Here is a 25,241-nt window from a genome sequence, read left to right as displayed (position 1 = left end):
TGTTTGGATGGTTTTTCTTACTTAATTTGATATTTCAATTTATATTTTATATAATTTTTTCGAACTGTTGTCACTTCTTTTTTTTTTTTTTTTTTTTTTTTTTTTTTAAATTTATTTGATATTTTAGTTTAAATTTTCCATTCAGTAAATAGTTTCTACCTTATTGTTGACAAAAATTGCAGAATAACCCTCATGACCCCCCAAAAAAAAGAAATGATATTGTTTGATTAGACTACTTTTATATCAAAACAAATTATATACAAAATCAATTCTTTAAATGGTGTTGATTTGCAACAATTTTTCAAATTAAAAATTATATATAAAATCAATTCTTTAAGGGGATGACTCTTGATCCTAAATTTCATATTAAAAAACAACGATCATATTTTTCTGTCAAAATACCAAAACACTTTTGTTGAGAATATCTTTTACCATATTCCAGAGTCACCTCCGAACTTCATGAAGATGCATATGGAAGCTTCTACCTATTTCTTGCTTTACACTAACCCCAGAACTTTCAAGAAATTTTCTACGTGTATATAAACCTTAAACTCCATTAAACAATCCCACCATAACAGCAGACATTCATCTAAGCTAATTAAGCAACGTTACACGAACTAAGAAGCCATACCTTTCACCATGAGGACAATCGCACTATCAGCATTAATGCTGTTTCTGTTCTTCGCCCGACAATGTGGCGGATCTCTGTTATCGTTACTCGATCACCATCCTGATCCAATCGGAACCAGTTTGTTGTCCGACCTCATCAGATCCGATCTGTTTTCGAACCCTTTTAAAGAATTGGAGCAGATTCCGTTTGGAATCGAGCAAGACGATGAAGTGATTGTGTTGCCGGCGAGAGTGGATTGGAAGGAGACAAGAAACAGTCATGTGATCACGATGGATGTTCCTGGGATGAAGAAGGAAGAGTTGAAGATTGAGGTGGAGGAGAATCGGGTTTTGAGAGTTAGTGGAGAGCGGAGGAGGGAGAAGGAGAAGGAGGAGGTGGAGAAAGACGGTGGTGGTCATCACTGGCACCGCTGTGAACGGTCGTATGGAAAGTTCTGGAGACAGTTTAGGTTACCTGAAAATCTCGATCTAGACAAGGTGAATGCGAGGCTTGAGGACGGAGTGTTGACGATTTCGATCGCGAAATTGACATCGGACCAGATAAAACGGCCGAAGGTGGTGAGCATTGGTGCCGGAGAACCATCTGCGCCGCTGTCTGATTCGGAGACGAAATCGGAACTTTGAATGCGTTAATGCAGCTGTGTTGATTGTTGAGTATTGACTGATGTTGCTACTTTGTTTAAGGCTGTGTTGACTTATGTTCAAATGTTCAAATATTAATATATCTTGAATGTACGACAAAGTTATTAATATGTGCTAAAAATATATATATAAAACAGTTAATTTATTAAATTATATGTGAAAAGTAAAAACCAATTCGGTCTTCGATCGATTTTTTTTTTTATTTTTTATGAACACACCAATGTTATTTAATACTAGGTTATAACTCCTAGATATCCATGCGAAAATTTTAATAATAATTTCAACTAATTTATAACTTAATTATTGAGTAATGTTTTGTATTTGTAAGTAGTTTCGTAACGATATAATGATTGGTTGAATTGAAAAATAATAAAATTAAAAATAAAATTAATAATTTCATTGTTAGGGTAACAGACGATTTTATATCTTTTTTAATTAGAATATTATTTTTTCCAAATTTGAACTACTATCAAATAAATAAATGATATTTCTAAATCATGTAAAGTAATTAGTTATTTTGAAAAAATTAATAATTTACATATTTATATAATGTCTTTAATTTGAAAACGTAATATTATAACTTATGTATAATTAATGAATAATATTTATTTAGGATGTTATTTAGAAAAAACATTAAAATATTTCATATGTATAATATGTATAATGATAAGTAAAATTAAGTTAAACGTACTAATAATATTGTTAAAAAAGTATATATATAATGTTTTTTTTTTTTAAATTTAAATTAATTTAAAAATAATGTGAAATGCATATACATACGCACGGTATAGTATACAATTTCGTCATACACTTTTCCAAAATATCATTGCATTACGTATACCAATGACCCTAAGACAATCTCATTTTTGTGGCACAACAAACACACAATGTTTGTTCTTAAATTTTCAATTTGTTTTCAAGCTCCGTCTACATTGATTGAAGATCAAAAGCAAATAATTCAAGTTATTGTATTTGAAACAAATTAGATTGAAGAACTATTGTTTGAGGCGATTGAAAATCAGGTTGAAAGTTCAAAAATTTGAGCCGTTATAGAAATACGAAGATAAGATTTAACACGTCCCTGTATCTATTGTTCGTATTTCTTAATTTTTGTAAGAAAATATACATGTTAGGAATAATAACTTACATGTTGAAGATGCATGAACAATTTCTTTGAAGATGATAGGCAAAACATGTTCTCCTTAAAACGAAAAGAATATTGTCTGTATTTGAAATGATCATGTAATTTGTAAGCTTTGAGAAAATATAGTTTCAATTTTTGAATTCGAAAATGCTATAAATTAGGAGACGAATCTTTATTGTATATATTCAAAATAAAATATAATTTTTTTAATTATTTACTTTCAATGATATGAGTAACAATCGCTATCTTTGTAGAAATCATCTTAAATTCTGTAACCCGCAAAGTAATTTGATTATATATATATATATATATATATATATATATATATATATATATATATATATATATATATATATATATATATATATATATATATGAACTTCGAATAGTTTTTTTTTTTATTTAATTATTAATTTATTTATTTGAAGTTTCAGGGTAAAACCTGCATAGAAGAAATGCTATTGATGATTTTTTGTCTGGGAATGGAATTGTCAATTATGTTGTTTGTTTGACGGAATGGAATGAAAATTTATTCTATTCCATTCCATATTGTTGATAATTCAAAAGACTTCCTCCGTTGTTTGAGGAAACTTTTAATGCAGTTCAATAGTTAACCATAACCATAGCAAGTAAGTGTTCAACAACTTGCATTTCTTTTCATCTTCCTTCAATCTATTGAGATCAAGTAACATTTTATTCATAGTATAAGTATATAATTTGATTAATCGGTCAATTTCAGGGGATATCTATTAGAATTTTGTTGTGCTTAGTGTAAACATGGAAGATCAAGATGCATTTGAGATAGATTTTCAGCTAAAACCTTATTATACTGGGTATTTATAGTCTGATCTAATCTTTTTTATTTTTCTTATGAATGTTTGTGTTCCTAAATCATTAGTCATAATTGATTTTTACTTTATTGTTCGAAAAACAGTGGTCGCCTTACACAATCTCCCCAAGAGTACAAAATCTTGGGTCTGAAGCTTTTGAGAATATTTGTTCAGAAAAGAATTGCAGAGTTTCACACTGAATTACATTTTCTTTGAGCAAATGGTCTTGAAAACAGTTGTATGAAGCATGGATCTTTTGCCTAGAACAGTCAGGTAACAATTGTTGGGTGCATTTCATTTTTTTTAGTTTATGAACAATAATTATATTATGATTTTGTAAATTCATTTACAGGGATGAGATTGTTGGGTGCAGTGAGAAGGCGTATGAATTTCTAACAGTTAACGATCTACAAGAAATGTTATTGAGTTCCTCAGACCAAGATCTTTTTCATTATATTAAAGAGGTTACATTCTTTATTTCAATTTTTCAGTTTTCCTATACAATTGTAATAGTAATAACTAGATTTTGCATTACTCTTACTATTAAGATGTGTTTGGTTTGTGGGTGGATTCCGACAGAATTGGAATTGGAATTCGAGAATCCATTCCACGGTGTGTTTTGTTGCAAATGGCATTCAATTTCACTAGATTTCTTCAAGTTTCATATTTTATGAATTTTTTCAGTCCCAAGGGCGGATGAAAGAAATTCAATTTCATTTTTTCTTTTTCTTTTTTTGTTAAAAGACCAAAACACCATCAGCATACATACATATTTAGTATCGTTAAAAAAAAAAGCAGAGATGTAATTTTATGGGTTGTGATAAAAATATCAGACTTCAAACCAAAATACAAATACATATGTTCAACAAACAAAGGACTATCTGTAACGACCGAAAATACAATCAATTTAAAATTTTCAAAAACAACCCGATTTCATTAAATTGTTTACAAAAAGGTTTTCAATACAAATCATTTAGAGTATTCCCAGAATCGCATTACTACAAAATCATGAGGAGCGGTACGATCACGCCTTCGCCTTGCAAAAGTCTCCTGAAGAACCTGAAAAACATTAAACCACAACTGTAAGCCCGAAAGCTTAGTGAGATACCCCCAAAACACCAACCACATATACGCCTTTCCAGGCTATGACCTTCCGGTCCAAGACATATTGCCTTCCGACCCATAACATATAAAACATACATAACAGAACATAGAACAGCCATGCATATCGGGTCTACTGTGTGACTGGTCCGCTGTATCGGGCCTTTAGTCCACCGGATCCATCCTCCAGGTCTAGTCATGTCCTTTGAGTCTACAGTGGGGTTGGTCCACCCGTATCGGGCCTTCAACCCACCTGGTCCACTCTCTGAGTCTACAGTGTAACTGGTCCGCCCGCATCGGGCCTTCAGTCGACCTGGTCCACTCTCCAAGCCTCGGCACGTCTGGTCCGCCCTCGCGGGGCCTACAGCCTATCCGGACCGCTCGCTGGGCCTTCGGGATAACCGGTCCGCCCTGGGTATCTTGGCCTACAGCACAAAGCAGGACCCGCCTCAACCCATCTCCAGTCCAAACAACCATGTGCACAAAACATACAATCATATAACAGTCATAGTCAACAAACCGAGCAAGCAGATCACATAGCATATCATTACCCTAACCAGGTTACCGACCTAACCGGTCACTAGCATAGCATTACTCTTTATATCGGGAAACTGACCTTAACAAGGTCTCCTAGCATGTACCATCCTAGCTACCAGGATGCAGACACATCAAACAATAACATATTAACCATATCCGAATCTCAATCCAATAAAAGGGCCGACCTTGGTGCCTTAGACCCTGTTGATATAGTGAGGATAACTCACCTCAAAACTGCCGGCTGAAAGGATAAGATCCCGCTGCTCCGAACTCTGACACGAGCTCCTTCACTGAACATCAAAAAATTCAACTCAATATATATATATATATATATATATATATATATATATATATATATATATATATACCCTTATTTACCAAAATACCCCTGGAAGACAACTGGTCAACCCCTGACTGACTCTACTCGCCGAGTCATCCCGATGACTTGTCGAGTCCCCAAGCTCAGAACTTCCCTCAATCCGCGACCTGACTCGCCGAGTCACCCCGAGACTCGCCGAGTCCAACCACTCTGATTCCACTCGCACCCAACTCACCGAGTCATCCCTTGACTCACCGATTCATCGACTCAACCAGAAATATTGGGACTCTTCGACAAGACTCGCCGAGTCCAAGAACAGACTCGCCGAGTCTAAGGCTATCTTCAACCTACTCGCCGAGTTGTTCTTCCAACTCGTTGAGTTCCAGGCCATCTTCAAGCAACTCGTCGAGTCCACCCTTGTGACTCGTCGAGTACCACTGGTCTGAATCCATACAGAAGCATCTCAGGCCATGCAATTGATCCAAAACATAGATCTAGCCTCCTACAACCCATCCATCACGTAAAGTGGCAAACTTTACGTGAATCCATGAAGATCTAAGCATAATACACATTAGAACTAAGGTTTGGGACATGATAGCTCCATTAACGACACAAGAACAGGGGCTTAAATGCTCTTAAGATCTTCTCCACTCCAGATCTGAGGTAGCAACCTCAGATCCATCCTTCAAACATCAAGATGCCACACAACTAAGCTCCCCACACAACCCCAAAATGAGAATCTAGGAAAACACAGCCCAAGAAAGAAAGTATTACCTCCAAAGGATGCCTCAACAACAATGAAACTCGAATCCAAGTAAAGCCCTTTGATCCAAGCCACTTCTCCTTTAAGATTTCTTCAACAAGCACCTCTCCAAGCTCCAAATTGCTCAACAACGGGGTTCCTCCACGAAATTAGGGTTTCTGGGACTCAAGGGGGGGGGGGGGGATCAAGGAGGCTGTGGAGGAACATAATGATCTTTATATAGGGCTCATTCCCCGGATTTAGGGTTTTTCTTCGCCCAACACCTACTCGCCGAGTCCATCTTTGGACTCGCCGAGTAGGCCATTTGACACGCGACCAAAGTCGTGACCTGACTCGCCGAGTCCATCCATGTGACTCGCCGAGTCGCCCTCCAAAACTTACACTTTTAACCCTCCACTCTACTCTTGCGATTCCGGGATGTTACAATTCTCCCCCACTTAAATTAGGCTTCGTCCTCGAAGCCTACGGCATCTCAACTTCAAAATACTTCCCTCGACGCGCCACCTGACTTTAACCGGACCAGGTCCCTCAAGGCACAACCATAGAAACCAGAAGCTCACTTTCTCCTCTCATGCAGTGTCCCAACCACCTACTCAACCCGGGCACCAGCTGTACCCTCCGATAGCCGCACTCAACAACCGAGAAATTCCCACGATGCCTTACTGCTCCAATTCTCATCATTCACTTGACTCATATGGCTAGGAAACCATGGACCATCGGATCCCCGATCCGAATCCCGCTCTACCCATTCCATGACGACAGAAAGACCCATTCTTTAATTCCGGAGCAACTCCCCGAGTTCTCCTCTCGCAATCACACACACATGCTGATCTAGCTCTAGCACCCTCAGATTTGGAAAACCCGATACACTGATGATATCCCCAAACATCCTTCCAGGATGAACCGCTAATGCATACCCAAAACCCTGATCAGGATCTCACTGAGAGTCCAAGACTCTCTCCCTGCATCCCTTCCGAACCCCTCTCCCTGGCTCTACGCCTGCGGAATTCCCTCCGCGCCCTGAGCAGACATCTCAAGTCGAATGAGCTTTTATTCTACTGCCGCAAACACGCAACTCAAAAACTATCGACGGACCACTCCAATCACAACTCTACACTGCCGCTTTCACTTCCGTGAATTCGCACTCCCTTTCGGAATTCCATTCCTCCCTCTTTCCTTACCAAGAAAACCACTCGTCCGCCCTATCACCATGACAGGTACTATGGTGCTCACCACACGCTACACTACCTCTTTAAAGCGTACCCGACATCCATACATCACTACTACTCTGACTCTCATCGCAGGGACTCTCAAGCCCATGCACTACCTTCACTGATCAAGATCGCCACCCGAGGCTAGACCTCCCAATGTAATCACACTGCAACATATGCAACCCATAACCTCGAATCGATCCAACAGTACTCGCAGAGTCTTCAGCATGACTGGACCGCCTCCCCAGGCCTTCAGCCAATCTGGACCACTCTCAGAACCTTCAGCCAATCTGACTGGACCGTCCTCCGAGCCTTCGGCATGACTAGTACGCCTACCAGCCTTCAGTCTATCCGGACCGCTCAACAAGCATTCATCATCCCGAGCTATCTCTTCGGGAAATCTTCCCATGCATGTCGTTCTAGCCCTCTAGGGGTTCCGAACTCTATCTCCATCTTACATGCTCGATCCCGGCTTGCTCCCAGGCCTTCCACAATCAAATGCCCTAGGTCTGTATTCCGCCCCGCATGCCTGTTACTCACCCATACGAGCCTGCTCTCGGCTGCTAGAAATACCGTTGAATTCCCCAAGCAGCTAAGCAACCTCTCAAGCCTAACGACCATCCAGAGAATTTCCGATCCTCCCCCACTTAAGACACTGACAGTTAATCACCGTTCGCCATCACCGATCTCCCAAAGCAACCTTGCAGAAGACCAACACTTACACGCAAAATGTTTCTCCCCGGCGTTAACAACTTCCATAAAAATCATGTTTCCACACTGAACAACCCGCTCGAAAGGAACCCAATCTTCAAATATCCATTCCTCAGACTGCAGAATCTACCCGACCTTCAAACCAACGCCGCATCCGCCACCAATCCTCACAAAGATAATCAACGATAGCTCGAAGTACTAATCCATAACCATATCGATCCTTCAGGGAACAAAGGATACCAAAACGAAGTCTCGAACACAACTCACCAAACCCTCAGGGAACAACGGATACCACACGAAAACCCGAAACGCAATTCCATAACCATCCAACGAAACTAGCAGATATCAATACTCCACAATAATCACAAATAATCAAAACAACAGAAAGAAACATACCCACAACAGCAAGCTGAAAAACACGACCCTAAGCCCTTGGGGGCTCCGCTCCATCCTGACCTCCACATGTGATCCTCAACGTAGCCGGTGCTGGAGCCTGCACCGGTCCTGCAGCAAGCCGTGGACAGTTGACCCTCAAATGTCCAACCTGATGACAATGATAGCATATCCTCAAATCCCGAACCGGCACTGACTGCCGACAATCCCTCGCATAGTGTCCCTCCTTTCCGCACTTGCGGCATGCTCCACCGGACCGAAAAACTCTGGCATGACCCCTTCCACACTTTCCACAGACGTGGCTACCCTGATCTCCCATCCTGGAATCAACGGTCTTAGACCGTTCCATCGCCGTCTGTGACTGAACCGAAGCTTGCCTTAGCTCACGCATCTGCAACTCAATCTCTAACTCACGCCACCTGGCGGCCTCCTGCAACTCCAGCAAAGTCTCGCACCTCTGCGCAGAAACAAACTGCCTGATGTCTCTCTTTAGCATACTCAGATATCGGGACATCTGAGCCTGCTCCGAAGCGAACTCAGGGCAAAACATCGCCCTCTCAGTAAACATCCTGGTGATTTCCGTCACCGACTCCGAATCCTGTTTCAGCTCCAAGAACTCCTGAGCCAACCTCTCCCTCTCGACCTGCGGAACATAACGAGTGCTGAACATCTCTCGAAACTGATCCCATGAAATCGCAGCCCTCTGCGCATCCGAGTACGACCCCGTGGTCAATCTCCACCAATCCTTTGCCCCGAGCCTTCACAGGTTCAGAGCGCACCTCACCCTCTGATCAGCAGGGCATGAACACGTGAAGAAACATCCCTCCACATCTGATAACCATCTCATAGCAACGATCGGATCCTGAACTCCATCAAAAGTGGGAGGCTTCGTATTATCGAAGTCCCGATACTGAAAACCTCTACTAGCTCCTCCCCCTACCGCTGCTACAGCTGCTGTAGCTGCCGCGGCAGCCGTCTCCGTGAGAGCCGCATAGCGCTTATCAAAATACTCCACCATGGTGGCCTTGAACGACCCAAACAACTCCGGCAGCTCAGCCCGAAACAATGCAGCAACCTCATCATGCAGGATCTCACGAATCCTAGCATCCAACTCGTGCGTACTCATCTGAATGACAACCTCGGGCTGTACAGACCTACCCGGAACTCCCTCTCCTGCTCCCTCTCCTGACCCGGATCCACTCCCAGCGTGCCCTGATATCTCCATACTGAAAATAAAACACCAAAATCTCAGACATTTCCCCACTATCCCGGGAACCAGCTCTCATCCCAACCCTAGAGGTCATGGTTTCCCTGATACGCGTATGGGTCCGTGCTTTCGGTAGTATGGGCCCATACTACCTTCCACACCTACCCATATTTGTATGAAGTACTTCCACAACACCCTAGCGACATACATAACAACGCTCTATCCTCACAACTTGTAACATCCCGGAATCGCAAGAGTAGAGTTGAAGGACTAAAAGTATAAGTTTCGTAGGGTGACTCGGCGAGTCCATGGATAGACTCGGCGAGTTAGGTCGCGACTAAGGACGCGTATCAAGTGGCCTACTCGGCGAGTCCAAAGATGGACTCGGCGAGTAGGTGCTGTATGGAGAAAACCCTAATTTTTGGGGTTGAGCCCTATATAAAGAGCATTATGCCCCTCCACAGCCTCCCTTATTCCCCCCTTGAGTCCCAGAAACCCTAAATTCGTGGAGAGTCCCATTATTGAGCAAATTAGAGCTTGGAGAGGTGTTGGTGGAAGAAATCTTGAAGGAGAAGTGACTTGGATCAAAGGGCTTTGCTTGGATTCAAGTTTTGTTGCTATTGAGGCATCTTTTGGAGGTAATACTTTCGTTCATGGGCTGTATCTTCCTAGTTTCTCATTTTGGGGTTGAGTGGGGTGCTGGGTTGTGTGGCATCTTGATGTTGGAGGATGGATCTGAGGTTGCTACCTCAGATCTGGAGTGGAGAAGATCTTTAGAGCATTAAAGCCCCTGTTCTTGTGTTGTTAATGGAGCTACCATGTCCCAAACCTTGGTTCTTAGGTGAATAAGGCCTAGATCTCTTTAGATTCACGTAAAGTTTGCCACTTTACGTGATGGATGGATTATAGGAGGTTGGATCTATGTTTTGGAGCAATTGCATGGCCTGAGATGCTTCTGTATGGATTCAGACCGGTGGTACTTGACGAGTCACATGGGTGGACTCGACGAGTTGCTTGAAGATGGCCTGGAACTCGACGAGTTGAAGGAACAACTCGGCGAGTAGGTTGAAGATAGCCTTGGACTCGACGAGTCCATTTGGACTTGGCGAGTCTTGTCGAGGAAGTCCCAATATTTCTGGTTGAGTCGATGAATCGGTGAGTCAAAGGATGACTCGGTGAGTTATGTGCGAGTGGACTCAGAGTTGTTGGACTCGGCGAGTCTCGGGGTGACTCGGCGAGTTAGGTCGCGGATTGAGTGAAGTTTTAAGTTGGGAACTCGGCGAGTCATAGGGTTGACTCGGCGAGTAGGGTCAGTCAGGGGTTGAATTTGACCCAGTCTTTGACCAAGAGTTGACCAGTGGTTTCCAAGGGTATTTTGGTAATTGTTGATTATGGTTTTGAGTTCAGTGCATTGGTGGCTGTCCAGTGGTGGAGATCGTATCAGGGATAGGAGTAGTTCGGGTTATTTGTTCAGTCGGCAGTTTCAAGGTGAGTTATCCTCACTATATCTATAGGGTTTAAGGCACCAAGGCCGACCCTTTTTATCGGATGGAAATCCGAGTAATTATCTGTTGTATGATATTGCGGAATATGGGCCGGAAGGCGTTACGTTATGACCGGAAGGCATTACATGTTGTGGGCCGGAAGACAATGCGATGTGGACCGGAAGGTCATGGCCTGGAAAGGCGTATGTGCATAATTAGTATGTTGGCTGAGTCGTAGGGTGATGTTATGCTAGTGATCGGCTAGGCTGGTATCTTGGTTAGAGTAATGATATGTTATGTGATCTGTTGATCGATTTGCTAACTGTGAACTGTTATATGATTACATGTTATGTGCCTGGTTGTTTTATGTTCTGTCATGATATGTATGCTTTTATGTTGCGGGCCGGAAGGTGATATGATATGGGCCGGAAGGCTATGTGTTATGGGCCGGAAGGCATTACGCTATGGGCCGGAAGGCGATATGTTTTGGACCGAAAGGTTGTGGCCTGGAAGGGCGTATACGTGGTTGGTATTTTGGGGGCATCTCACTAAGCTTTCGGGCTTACAGTTGTGGTTTTTATGTTTTCAGGTTCTCAGGAGTCTGTGGCAAGGCAAAGACGAAATCGTACCGCCCCTCATGATTACGTAGCAATGTGATTCTGGGAATACTCTAAATGATTTGTATTGAAAACCTTTTTGTAAACAATTTAGTGAAAATCAGGTTGTTTTGAAAAATTTAAATTGGTTGTATTTTTCGGATCTTACAAGTTGGTATCAGAGCCTTGGTTTGAGTGAATTGGAGGAACACTTGTGTGACTCCAGTCTCAAATCGAGGAGGGTTTTCAAAAGAGAATTTAAAATGGTTTTAAAATGTAGTAAAAGGAGGATGCGGAGGTACGATCAGCCGGAGCCAGTAAGTAACCCCAAATTACCATTCATGACATTGTTTTATTGAGTTTTCATAGAACAACATGCTAGAGTTAGGCTAGGGATCTTCAGGAATTCGTGTTAATGTTGCCTGATTGTGATGCCTGTAGCCTAGGGTTCCTTATGGGAGATTCTCAGTGTTCCCCTAGTGGTGAGGGTTGAGCGTTGTTATGCATGTTTCTCTAGGGTGTTGTGGTAGTACTTCATACAAATATGGGTTGGTGTGGAAGGTAGTATGGGCCCGTACTACTGAAAGCACAGGAACCATACGCGTATCAGGGAAACCATGACCTCTAGGGTTGGGTTGAGAGTCGGTTCCCGGGATAGTGGGAAGAGTCTGAGGTTTTCTAATATATTTTCAGTATGGAGATTTCGATGCATGCTGGAAGTGGATCCGGGTCAGGATCGGGTGCAGGAAGAGGAGTTGTGGACGGGTCAGTATTGCCCGAGATTATTGGTCAGATGAGCTCGTGCGAGTTGGATGCGAGGATCCGCGAGATCCTGCATGATGAGGTTGCTGCATTGTTCCGGGCTGAGTTGTCGGCATTGTTTGGGTCGATCAAGACCGCCATGGTTGAGTACTTTGATGAGCGCTATGCGGCTCTCGCGGAAACGGCTGCCGCGGCGGCTACAGTGGCTGTAGCAACAGTAGGGGAGGAGCTGATAGGGATTTTCAGTATCGGGACTTCGATAATACGGAGCCTCCCACCTTTGATGTTGTTCAGAACCCGATTGTTGCTATGAGATGGTTATCGGACGTGGAGGGGTGTTTCTTCATGTGTTCATGCCCTGCCGATTTGAGGGTGAGGTGTGCTCTGAACCTGTTGAGGCTCGGGGCAAAGGATTAGTGGAGGTTGACCACGGGGTCATATTCGGATGCGCAGAGGGCTGCGATTTCATGGGATCAGTTCAGAGAGATGTTCAGCACTCGTTATGTTCCGCAGGTGGAGAGGGAGAGGTTGGCTCGGGAGTTCCTCGAGCTGAAGCAGGATTCGGAGTCGGTGACGTAAATCACCAGAATGTTCACTGAGAGGGTGATGTTCTGCCCTGAGTTCGCTTCGGAGCAGGCTCAGATGTCCCGATATCTGAGTATGCTAAAGAGAGACATCAGACAGTTTGTGTCCACACGGAGGTGTGGGACATTGTTGGAGTTGCAGGAGGCCGCCCGACGGCGTGAGTTAGAGATTGAGTTGCAGTTGCGTGAGCTGAGGCAAGCTCCAGTTCAGTTGGAGCCGGCAACGAAACGGTGTAAGATCGTTGATTTCAGGATGGGGGATCAGAGCAGCCACACTTGTGGGAAGTGTGGGAGGAGTCACACCGGAAATTGCAGGTCCGGTGGTGCATGCTGCAAGTGCGGCAAGGAGGGACACTATGCGAGGGATTGTCGGCGGTCAGTGCCGGTTCGGGATTTGAGGATTTGCTATCATTGTCGTCAGATTGGACGTATGAGGGTCAACTGTCCACAGTTTTCCATGGGACCGGTGCAGGCTCCAGCACCGGCCACTTTGAGGATTTCAGGAGAAGGTCAAGGTGGAGCGGAGCCCCCAAGGGCTTAGGGTCGTGCTTATTAGCTTGCGGCAGAGGAGGTCAGAGCAGTGCTGGATGCAGCTGCGGATATGTTTCTTTCTGGATGTCATGTTATCTTGCGATTATTGTGGTGTATTGTTTGTGCTGGTATCTTTGTGTGGTTTTGATGCGGTATTCGTCGTTTTGCAGGTTGAGGTTCTGGTTATGAATTTGTGATTCGGGTTTTCGTCTTGGCATCCGTTGTTCCTTGAGGGTTTGGCATGGTTATGGATTTGTGATTCGGGTTTTCGTCTTGGCATCCGTTGTTCCTTGAGGGTTTGGCAAGGTTATGGATTGTGTTTCGGGTTTTCATCTTGGTATCCGTTGTTCCCTGAGGTTTGGGTATGGTTATATTTTGGTGTTTTGTGCTTTCGTTGGTTATCATTCGTGAGGGTTATTAGTGGAGATGCGACATTGGGTTGAAGGTCGGGTAACATCGGCTTCCCGAGGAGTGGTTAGATACAGTTTGAGTTTCTTTCGAGCGGGTTAATCAGTGTTGATATCAGATCTCGTTGAGGTTATTTATGCTTGTGGGAAGCAGTCCGCGTGTAAGTGTTCTCTTTGTGCAGGATTGTTCTGGAAGGTCGGTGATGGTGACCGATGGTTGTTAATCAGTGCTATAAGTAGGGGAGAGTTGGAGAACTCTCTGGGAGATCGATAAGTATTTTAGAGTGCTTAGCTGTTGGGATTCAGCAGTGTTCTGTCAGCCCAGAGTATAGGCTGATAGGAGCGAGTGTCGGGCATGCAGGGCAGGAATACCGACCTAGGGCATTTGATTGTGGAGGTCTGGGAGTAGGCCGGGATCGAGTATGCATGATGGAATTAGAGTTCGGAAACCCCTAGAGGGCTAGAACGGTATGCATGGGAGGATTTCCGGGGGCGATAGCTCGGAATGATGAATGCTTGTTGAGCGGTCCAGAATGGACTGAAGGCCTGGTAAGACGGTCCAGTCATGCTGAAGACTCTGCAGGTATTATTGGATCAGTTTGAGGATATGGATTGGGTATGTCGTAGTGTGTTTGCATTAGAAGGTCTGGCCCCGGGTAGTGATCTTGGTGAGTTGAGATAGTGCATGGGCTTGAGGGTCCCCTGCGATGAGAGTCATAATATGTGTGTTGGATGGATAGCGGATACACTATGAGAGGGTGGTGTAGCGTTGGGCGAGCACCGTGGCACTTATCGGAGTGACAATGTGGTCGAGTGGTTTCCTTGGTAAAGGAAGAGAGAGGGAGGTGTAACTCCGAGAGGGAGTGCAAGTCACGGAAGTAAAAATGGCAGAGCAAAGTTATGAATCGAGTACTTCGAGTATGGTTTGAGCAGCATGTTTACGGCAGTGGAATAGGAGCTTATCCGGTTTGGATGCCTGTTGAGGTTGCGAAGGGAATTCCGCAGGTGTAGAGCCAAGAGGCTCGGAAATGATGCAGGGAGAGAGTCTTGAACTCTCAGTGTAATTTTGATCAGGGTTTTGGGTATGTATTAGCGGTTCATCCTGGAAGGATGTTTGAGGATATCATCAGTGTATCAGGTTTTCCAAACCTGAGGGTGCTAGAGCTAGATCAACATGTGTGTGTGATTGCGAGAGGAGAACTCGCGGGAGTTGCTCCGGAATGGAAGAATGGGTCTTTCTGTCGTCATGGAATGGATAGAGTGGGATTCGGATCGGGAATCCTATGGTTCATGGTTTTCTAGCCCTTATGAGTCGTATGATTGTTGAAGATTTGGGACAGTGATGCATCTTGGGTATTTTTCGGTTATTGAGTGTGATTATCAGAGGCTACTGTCGGTGCCCAGTTAGAGACGGTGGTCAGGACACCGTAAGGGAAGGGAAAGTGCGTTCGAGTTTCGACGGGTATGCCTTGTGGGACCTGGTCCGGTTAAGGCCAGATGGCACGTTGTGGGAACATCTTTGGAGTTGAGTTGCTGCAGGCTTCGAGGGTGAAGCCTAATTTAAGTGGGGGAGAATTGTAACATCCCGGAATCGCAAGAGTAGAGTTGAAGGACTAAAAGTGTAAGTTTCGTAGGGTGACTCGGCGAGTCCATGGATAGACTCGGCGAGTCAGGTCGCGACTATGGTCGCGTATCAAGTGGCCTACTCAGCGAGTCCAGAGATGGACTCGGCGAGTAGGTGCTGTATGGAGAAAACCCTAATTTTCGGGGTTGAGCCCTATATAAAGAGCATTATGCCCCTCCACAGCCTCCCTTATTCCCCCCTTGAGTCCCAGAAACCCTAAATTCGTGGAGAGTCCCATTATTGAGCAAATTAGAGCTTGGAGAGGTGTTGGTGGAAGAAATCTTGAAGGAGAAGTGACTTGGATCAAAGGGCTTTGCTTGGATTCGAGTTTGGTTGCTATTGAGGCATCTTTTGGAGGTAATGCTTTCGTTCTTGGGCTGTATCTTCCTAGTTTCTCATTTTGGGGTTGAGTGGGGTGCTTGGTTGTGTGGCATCTTGATGTTGGAGGATGGATCTGAGGTTGCTACCTCAGATCTGGAGTGGAGAAGATCTTTAGAGCATTAAAGCCCCTGTTCTTGTGTTGTTAATGGAGCTACCATGTCCCAAACCTTGGTTCTTAGGTGAATAAGGCCTAGATCTCTTTAGATTCACGTAAAGTTTGCCACTTTACGTGATGGATGGATTATAGGAGGTTGGATCTATGTTTTGGAGCAATTGCATGGCCTGAGATGCTTCTGTATGGATTCAGACCGGTGGTACTTGACGAGTCACATGGGTGGACTCGACGAGTTGCTTGAAGATGGCCTGGAACTCGACGAGTTGGAGGAACAACTCGGCGAGTAGGTTGAAGATAGCCTTGGACTCGACGAGTCCATTTGGACTCGGCGAGTCTTGTCGAGGAAGTCCCAATATTTCTGGTTGAGTCGATGAATCGGTGAGTCAAAGGATGACTCGGTGAGTTATGTGCGAGTGGACTCAGAGTTGTTGGACTCGGCGAGTCTCGGGGTGACTCGGCGAGTTAGGTCGCGGATTGAGTGAAGTTTTAAGTTGGGAACTCGGCGAGTCATAGGGTTGACTCGGCGAGTAGGGTCAGTCAGGGGTTGAATTTGACCCAGTCTTTGACCAAGGGTTGACCAGTGGTTTCCAAGGGTATTTTGGTAATTGTTGATTATGGTTTTGAGTTCAGTGCATTGGTGGCTGTCCAGTGGTGGAGATCGTATCAGGGATAGGAGTAGTTCGGGTTATCTGTTCAGTCGGCAGTTTCAAGGTGAGTTATCCTCACTATATCTATAGGGTTTAAGGCACCAAGGCCGACCCTTTTTATCGGATGGAAATCCGAGTAATTATCTGTTGTATAATATTGCGGAATATGGGCCGGAAGGCGTTACGTTATGACCGGAAGGCATTACATGTTGTGGGCCGGAAGACAATGCGATGTGGACCGGAAGGTCATGGCCTGGAAAGGCGTATGTGCATAATTAGTATGTTGGCTGAGTCATAGGGTGATGTTATGCTAGTGATCGGCTAGGCTGGTATCTTGGTTAGAGTAATGATATGTTATGTGATCTGTTGATCGATTTGCTAATTGTGAACTGTTATATGATTACATGTTATGTGCCTGGTTGTTTTATGTTCTGTCATGATATGTATGCTTTTATGTTGCGGGCCGGAAGGCGATATGATATGGGCCGGAAGGCATTACGCTATGGGCCGGAAGGCATTACGCTATGGGCCGGAAGGCGATATGTTTTGGAATGAAAGGTTGTGGCCTGGAAGGGCGTATACGTGGTTGGTATTTTGGGGGCATCTCACTAAGCTTTCGGGCTTACAGTTGTGGTTTTCATGTTTTCAGGTTCTCAGGAGTCTGTGGCAAGGCAAAGACGAAATCGTACCGCCCCTCATGATTACATAGCAATGTGATTCTGGGAATACTCTAAATGATTTGTATTGAAAACCTTTTTGTAAACAATTTAGTGAAAATCAGGTTGTTTTGAAAAATTTAAATTGGTTGTATTTTTCGGATCTTACACAACTAGAGGAACACTATAAATCTCTCACAAGGAACCCTAGGGTAGCAGGCATTATAAATCAGGCAACTCATCAAGAAATCCTGAAGATCCCTAGCCTAACTCTAGCATGCTATTCTATCAAAGCTCAATAAAACAATTGTCATGTATGGTATTTTGGGGTTACTTACTGGCTCCGGCTGATCGTACCTCCGTGTCCTCCTTTACTTATTTTGAAAACCATTTTAAATTCTCTTTTGAAAACCCTCCTCGATTTGAGACTGGAGTCACACAAGTGTTCCTCCAATTCACTCAAACCAAGGCTCTGATACCAACTTGTAACGACCGAAAATACAATCAATTTAAATTTTTCAAAAACCACCCGATTTCACTAAATTGTTTACAAAAAGGTTTTCAATACAAATCATTTAGAGTATTCCCAGAATCGCATTACTAAAAAATCATGAGGAGCGGTACGATCACGCCTTCGCCTTGCCACAGTCTCCTGAAGAACTTGAAAAACATTAAATCACAACTGTAAGCCCGAAAGCTTAGTGAGATACCCCCAAAACACCAACCACATATACGCCTTTCCAAGCTACGACCTTCCGGTCCAAGACATATTGCCTTCCGGCCCATAACATATAAAACATACATAACAGAACATAGAACAGCCATGCATATCGGGTCTATTGTGTGACTGGTCCGCCGTATCGGGCCTTCAGTCCACCGGATCCATCCTCCAGGTCTAGTCATGTACTTCGAGTCTACAGTGGGGTTGGTCTGCCCGTATCGGGCCTTCAACCCACCTGGTCCACTCTCTGAGTCTACAGTGTGACTGGTCCGCCCGCATCGGGCCTTCAGTCAGCTTGGTCCACTCTTCGAGCCTCGGCACGTCTGGTCCGCCCTCGCGGGGCCTACAGCCTATCCGGACCGCTCGCTGGGCCTTCGGGATAACCGGTCCGCCCTGGGTATCTTGGCCTACAACACAAAGCAGGACCCGCCTCAACCCATCTCCAGTCCAAACAACCATGTGCACAAAACATACAATCATATAACAGTCATAGCCAACAAACCGAGCAAGCAGATCACATAGCATATCATTACCCTAACCAGGTTACCGACCTAACCGGTCACTAGCATAGCATCACTCTTTATATCGGGAAACTGACCTTAACAAAGTCTCCTAGCATGTACCATCCTAGCTACCAGGATGCAGACACATCAAACAATAACATATTAACCATATCCGAATCTCAATCCAATAAAAGGGCCGGCCTTGGTGCCTTAGACCCTGTTGATATAGCGAGGATAACTCACCTCGAAACTGCCGGCTTAAAGGATAAGATCCTGCTGCTCCGAACTCTGACACGAGCTCCTTCACTGAACATCAAAACATTCAACTCAATATATATAACCTTATTTACCAAAATACCCCTGGAAGACAACTGGTCAACCCCTGACTGACTCTACTCGCCGAGTCATCCCGATGACTCGTCGAGTCCCCAAACTCAAAACTTCCCTCAATCCGCGACCTGACTCACCGAGTCACCCCGAGACTCGCCGAGTCCGACCACTCTGAGTCCACTCGCACCCAACTCACCGAGTCATCCCTTGACTCACCGATTCATCGACTCAACCAGAAATATTGGGACTCTTCGACAAGACTCGCCGAGTCTAAGGCTATCTTCAACCTACTCGCCGAGTTGTTCTTCCAACTCGTCGAGTTCCATGCCATCTTCAAGCAACTCGTCGAGTCCACCCTTGTGACTCGTCGAGTACCACCGGTCTGAATCCATAGAGAAGCATCTCAGGCCATGCAATTGATCCAAAACATAGATCTAGCCTCCTACAACCCATCCATCACGTAAAGTGGCAAACTTTACGTGAATCCATAAAGATCTAAGCATAATACACATTAGAACTAAGGTTTGGGACATGATAGCTCCATTAACAACACAAGAACAGGGGCTTAAATGCTCTTAAGATCTTCTCCACTCCAGATCTGAGGTAGCAACCTCAGATCCATCCTTCAAACATCAAGATGCCACACAACTAAGCTCCCCACACAACCCCAAAATGAGAATCTAGGAAAACACAGCCCAAGAAAGAAAGTATTACCTCCAAAGGATGCCTCAACAGCAATGAAACTCGAATCCAAGCAAAGCCCTTTGATCCAAGCCACTTCTCCTTCAAGATTTCTTCAACAAGCACCTCTCCAAGCTCCAAATTGCTCAACAAGGGGGTTCCTCCATGAAATTAGGGTTTCTGGGACTCAAGGGGGGATCAAGGAGGCTGTGGAGGAACATAATGATCTTTATATAGGGCTCATTCCCCGGATTTAGGGTTTTTCTTCGCCCAGCACCTACTCGCCGAGTCCATCTTTGGACTCGCCGAGTAGGCCATTTGACACGCGACCAAAGTCGCGACCTGACTCGCCGAGTCCATCCATGTGACTCGCCGAGTCGCCCTCCAAAACTCTTTTAACCCTCCACTCTACTCTTGCGATTCCGGGATGTTACACTATCATCATTAGCCAATGTTCCATGGTGATGTTAAAAAAAGTATTACATTCTCAACATAATGACAGAAATAAAAGAGAACAAAGAATGATTAAAATTACAGAAATTGATGTGGAGTTTGATGTTAAAAGAAAAAAACAATAGAAAAGAATGTATTACTAAACTTCTGCAAATCGAAGAGCAGAGGAGATGTGATATCCCCATTTTCACAGCCAGAAAAGACCGATTTTGTTTATGCTTTATAAAAATCAGAGTACCTCTTTTAATAAAAACATTGTGGAATTTGTTTCCAGAAAAACATGATAATTTCATTATCAAAGCATTTCCGAAGAAATGCATTTTTATTCATTTTAAAACATTGGGGATGTCATCGTCAATACAGAAACATAAGTATAAACAGAACTTACATTCATATACACTAGTGATCTATATCTTCTTAATCTCTCAGTGTAATCTAACTTTACCTCGTCACCTATGATATAAGTAAACTGAGTGGTCAAGTTGGGAAACTTGGTGAGTACATAGGGTTTTCAACCCACAATAATATATTTATAATGTTTAATCATCAAACAATTAATCCAATTACCCATCCCCATTATCTTCTTTATTCCTAAGTACCTTCCTTAAGGATTTATCCTAAGGATTGTCTCTTTCATCATATTTACCTCTCATCTCCTTACATCGCATTTCCTTATATGTTTATTCCTAAGGACTCTCCCTAAGGATCATCGCCTACATCGCATAGACAATATTGTTTCAGGGATTACTCCCTCAATACGTGCCAAACAAGGGTTAGGGCATCATCGCATGAATACGTAGTTACAACATCGCCTGAACTCGTAATTCATAGCAAGGGGTTAGAGTATCGTCACATGAATACATAGTTACAACATCGTCTGAACTCAAAATTCATAGTAACAGTTAGAGTATCATTACATGAATAAGTAGTTACAACATCGTCTGAACTCGTAATTCATCACCTACTGGTTATGAGCCTGCTCGTGTTTCCACAGGGTTGTCTATAATAGTCCGTGGTCGCCATCTATACTCTGGTAGATGACTACATCGCCACATTGTTGGTTAAGGTTATGATATCTCATTTCATCCTACATCACCTATTCATCATCATCTATTTACCTAATTATCATCACATTTCTATCATCACCTATCTCTCATCATTTTATTTCATCACACACCAACTATCTCATCTACTCATGTTTCAGTAGCAACATATTTGTAGATATAAAATAAATGTACTGTTTAAATCTTTTAAAAACATGTATAAAATCGTTCATCCAACATAGACAACAAGTATTCAAATAATATGCACACATAGCACGTAATTTATATAAAATACTTTATATCTATGTGTAAGATGAAAGTAACTACGCACTCACTTGAAAAGGTGGTGATTTCGAACTCAGACAACGCTTCGCTTCTTAAAAATAATTTTCTTCGACAAAATCTAGTATTATTACCACTAGAATTTAGTCTATTATTCGCCGAGACTAATTAATAGTCTAGATATTATTAGTATTATATAAGCATTAAAAAATACTTATATAACCCATAATAATAGCCCAAATACTTATTATAAGTTTCTAATAATGTTACTATAATTAAATAAAAACTATATTAAAAATAGCGTAGGCGTAGCTCACTTACATCGGGTTTTATAGAAAATCGTGCTTTGCTTGGAGCAGCATTCCCAGCCAAAAAGCTCTTATTATCGGATCCTTTGAGCACTCCGGGGCTCCTGCCTCGTTCTAGGGAGGTTCCCTAGGCTTTTCGGGGGTGGGGGGGGGGGTGGGGATTGGGGCTAGCGAGAAATTCTAGAGAGAGAGTAAAGAGAAGAAATAATAGTAAAGGTGTGAAGAAAATGAGGGTGTGAGAGATTCTATTTAGAGGGTGAAATATGGCCGAACTTGGTGCCACATGTCACCATCCGGTGGCAAGACTTGGGGAGAAAACAATGGTCAAGATTGTGCCACGTCATCCATTTTCGTACAACACACTTCCGACTTCTAAAATCCATAACTTTCACATACGAGCTTAGTTTTTGAAGTTCTTTATATCCACACATAGGTAAATATAAGATCAAAAACTTTCATTTTGACTCCGTCGACTAATTCTCGACCGATCTTAAATAACAGTACGAGGAGATTATATTGTTAAATGTCCGCGTAAAATTCATAACTTCTACATACGGATTATTCTTTCGTCAGAGTTTTTACCGTTGAGTTCCTATTAATGAGATATTCAATTATCATTTAGTTCGCGTAGGCCAAAAACCGCTCGATCTAAAATTCGAGTTTCGGGTTGTGCACTGCTAAGCCAAATCTTAGAAAATTCATAACTTTCTCATATGAAGTCAGATTTGAGCGTTTTTTTTGTATGTTCTTGGTTTAACATATACTATAACTTTTGTTTAGATTTCTAAGGCTAAAAAGTCATCCATCGTAAATTCACTATTTATGTCTCTCGGTGTCGTGTCGGTTTTGCCGTAAAACTTCGACGAACCATAACTTATTCGTTATAACTCGGATTTCGGCGTTCTTTATATGTACGGAACCCTTGAGATATATTCTACAACTTGGTTAAGATTATTTATTCTAAATAATCTTTTGTCGAAAAGTTGTTTTCGACCCCTATTATCTATATATTGACTAGCCCGGATCTACGGACATTATAGCAGATAAGAAACTCAAATTCGAGGGCAAAGCAGTAGAAGATTATGTGCAATTCGATGGTTTCATATAAATACGCAGAGAGAAATGAGGAACAATAAATTTATTAATTGCAGAAAAGTATTTTATTTTGTAGATTTTCTTCCTGATTTTTATGAATTTGATTAGTGGGTAATTGATTTAAATTTGAAAATTTGCAGAAAAAAAAACGAAATTGTAGTTTACATTGTAGAAGTCAACGATTTGGGTTAATTTGATTCCTGATTTATAGGAAATGATATGCTCGACTTTTATGTTTTTAATTTCAGTATATATGCAGTAAAACAAATAACCATAAATGTAGGATCGACCATAAATATAGGAATGATATTGATATTGATATTATATATAACATAAAACCTTAAAACCTTGGTGAACAGTTAACTTCTTTCTCTTTATTTTTTAGCCATAGAGGTTCTCCTTTCTTATTTTGCAGAGCACCTAAGTCTTCTTCTTTCTTATTTTGCCCTGTAACTTGTGCTGATGCTTATCTTCTCTTCCTCAAAGTCGGTTGCCGCCATTCTCCTCCAATACGGTTCGTTTCTCTTTCTTTATTTCTTTCCCGTCTGTTCTTTACTCTTCCTTCTTCTTTGCTTCTTTCCTTCTCACTATTTAAGTTCTTCCAATTTCGTTCTATCTCTACTTTCTGAACCCTAGAAATCGATTTGCTCACCATATGGTTGAACCAGGTTCCAGTTCTTCCACCGCTCTCCTTCTACCAGCTCCATGTGCCTCGTGCTTCGAACGTCTAGAGTTTCTCATGAATTTTGTGGTAAGAAGCAAAATTTCAGGTTATTTGTGCTCCCCTGATTCATTCTTTCAATGTTCTGTGGTGGGTGCTTCGAAGCCCTAAATCCCTCTTCTCTCTCATATCTCCACGAAATCAAATCGACGACTCACTTGCCGCAAGAACAAAGGGGAACCAGAAAACACCGACTCCACCACACCGGATGATTTCGAGTGCTGAGGCTAAGGGCTCCGTAATACCCACGAACTTGACTCATGCAGTTTTCTCAACACATGTTGACTAACTCTATGTTTAACATGTGATTGAATTATGAAGCATATTGTGTTGTCGCGGTTGAATCTGTTGGTAGAGAGGTTCATCTGGCTTTTCTTGAGCGAGCGAAGGACGATTTCACTAAGAAATATGGAGGTGGGAAAGCTGTTATAGTTGTTGGTAGCGGTCTCAACAAAGAATCCGGGTAATACACCATTTTGCTTTTATTCTCTAATCTCTAATATCCCTCCTCTATTACTAATATCTACTCACACATCATTGTCTTTGGTCCCAAGCTGAAAGGAACATATGCAATATTGTGTAAACCATCCACAAGAGGTCAGCAAGCTTGCAGAGGTGAAAGCCTAGGTTTCAGAAGTCATGGGTGTGATGATGGTGAACATTGAGAAGGTAAAACTTATCAGCTGTTTGATTAGATAATGGAACATATTACCGTTTTTTTTATGAGAGGTTACGATGGTGAGGAGCATCGCCGGTGATGGAGCAGAATTTCGACTTTGAAATTCAGATTAAGGGTTTAGAGGTTAGGCTAGGGTTCTAAATCAACTACAATATATTTACGGGTTCAATAATGGAAGGGAGGAGTTGCCTTCTCTTTTGTAGGGCCACATGAACTGACGGAGGTGTATGCTAACTGACTCGCTGGACTCTGGGGTAGCTAATGAGGTCGCTAGAATCAGTTTAAAAACTTATTTGGGTCTCTTCTTATTTCTTTCATTTTTCTGATAGCTCTCCCTATTTTGGTCCCTTTAAAATAATTTGCTACATTTATGACAGACAATTGAGAACAATCTACATCCTCTAAATCATTAATTTCACTAATATTATCAGTATTATCTTCAATATCAGCAAAGTTAGTTTGGCAATTAGATGTAGAATTCTCAGTCTTTTTCAAAATTCGAAGTTGTTCTGATTTAGTTAAGGTCTCATTTACAATTTTTACTAAATCATTAGCATCAAGATAATCTTCGACTTTAGCAATTCCATATCTATACCTATCATCTGGAACTTTGTTAAAATCATAAATTTCTTTTTCACAATCATATGAAACACTATCTACCTTAGTTCTATCATATGCTAAAAATGGTAGCACTTTTCTGTGTTGTTCCTTACTTATCTCACTCGAATGATGTAATTCAGTTAATTTTCCATACAATCTTTTCACAGAATTACAGAAAATATTTCTCTGTGCTAACAACAAGTTTATTTCCTTTGCTAAACTCTCCATATCCTCCATAATATTTGACACTTGCAATTCTAAATAATCAACTCTAGTGACTTTTGATTCTAACTTCTTTCTTGTCTCTAGTAATTGATCATTTAACTTTTTAGCTTTCATTGCTGGCAGACACGACAGTTGAATCAAAGTAAGTAACAGTTTCATCAAAAGATACTAACTCAGAATTATATGCAGAAACTAGAATATTAAAGGATTCAAGAAGTTTACGTACCTTGGTAGTCATAGGCGACATGTCGGTAGACTTCGATACGAAGCACTACCCACGTACTTCGTAAGTCTCTTCTTCATCTGAATCTTTTTCAACTTTTGT

The 25,241-nt window shown here is 42.5% G+C and overlaps 1 protein-coding gene and 1 pseudogene across 1 annotated transcript; both read left to right on the top strand.

Annotated features, from left to right (window-relative positions):
- The first annotated feature begins 639 nt into the window (after nt 1–639).
- Nucleotides 640–1,255, top strand: LOC145010383 (22.0 kDa heat shock protein-like). Its single transcript, XM_078968932.1, has one exon. It carries the CDS (start codon nt 640–642, stop codon nt 1,252–1,254), a length of 615 nt encoding a protein of 204 aa, XP_078825058.1. The 3' UTR covers nt 1,255.
- A 1,726-nt stretch (nt 1,256–2,981) lies between these two features.
- LOC145010382 (26S proteasome non-ATPase regulatory subunit 8 homolog A-like) lies at nt 2,982–23,879 on the top strand (annotated as a pseudogene).
- The last annotated feature ends 1,362 nt before the right edge of the window (nt 23,880–25,241 follow it).

This window comes from Lactuca saligna, chromosome 8 (genome assembly GCF_052625555.1).
Source record: "Lactuca saligna cultivar CGN05327 chromosome 8, ASM5262555v1, whole genome shotgun sequence".
In the NCBI taxonomy this organism is placed as follows: Eukaryota; Viridiplantae; Streptophyta; class Magnoliopsida; order Asterales; family Asteraceae; genus Lactuca; species Lactuca saligna.
Note: the sequence above shows the minus strand (reverse complement) of the source record. Positions and strands in the feature narration are given on the sequence as shown.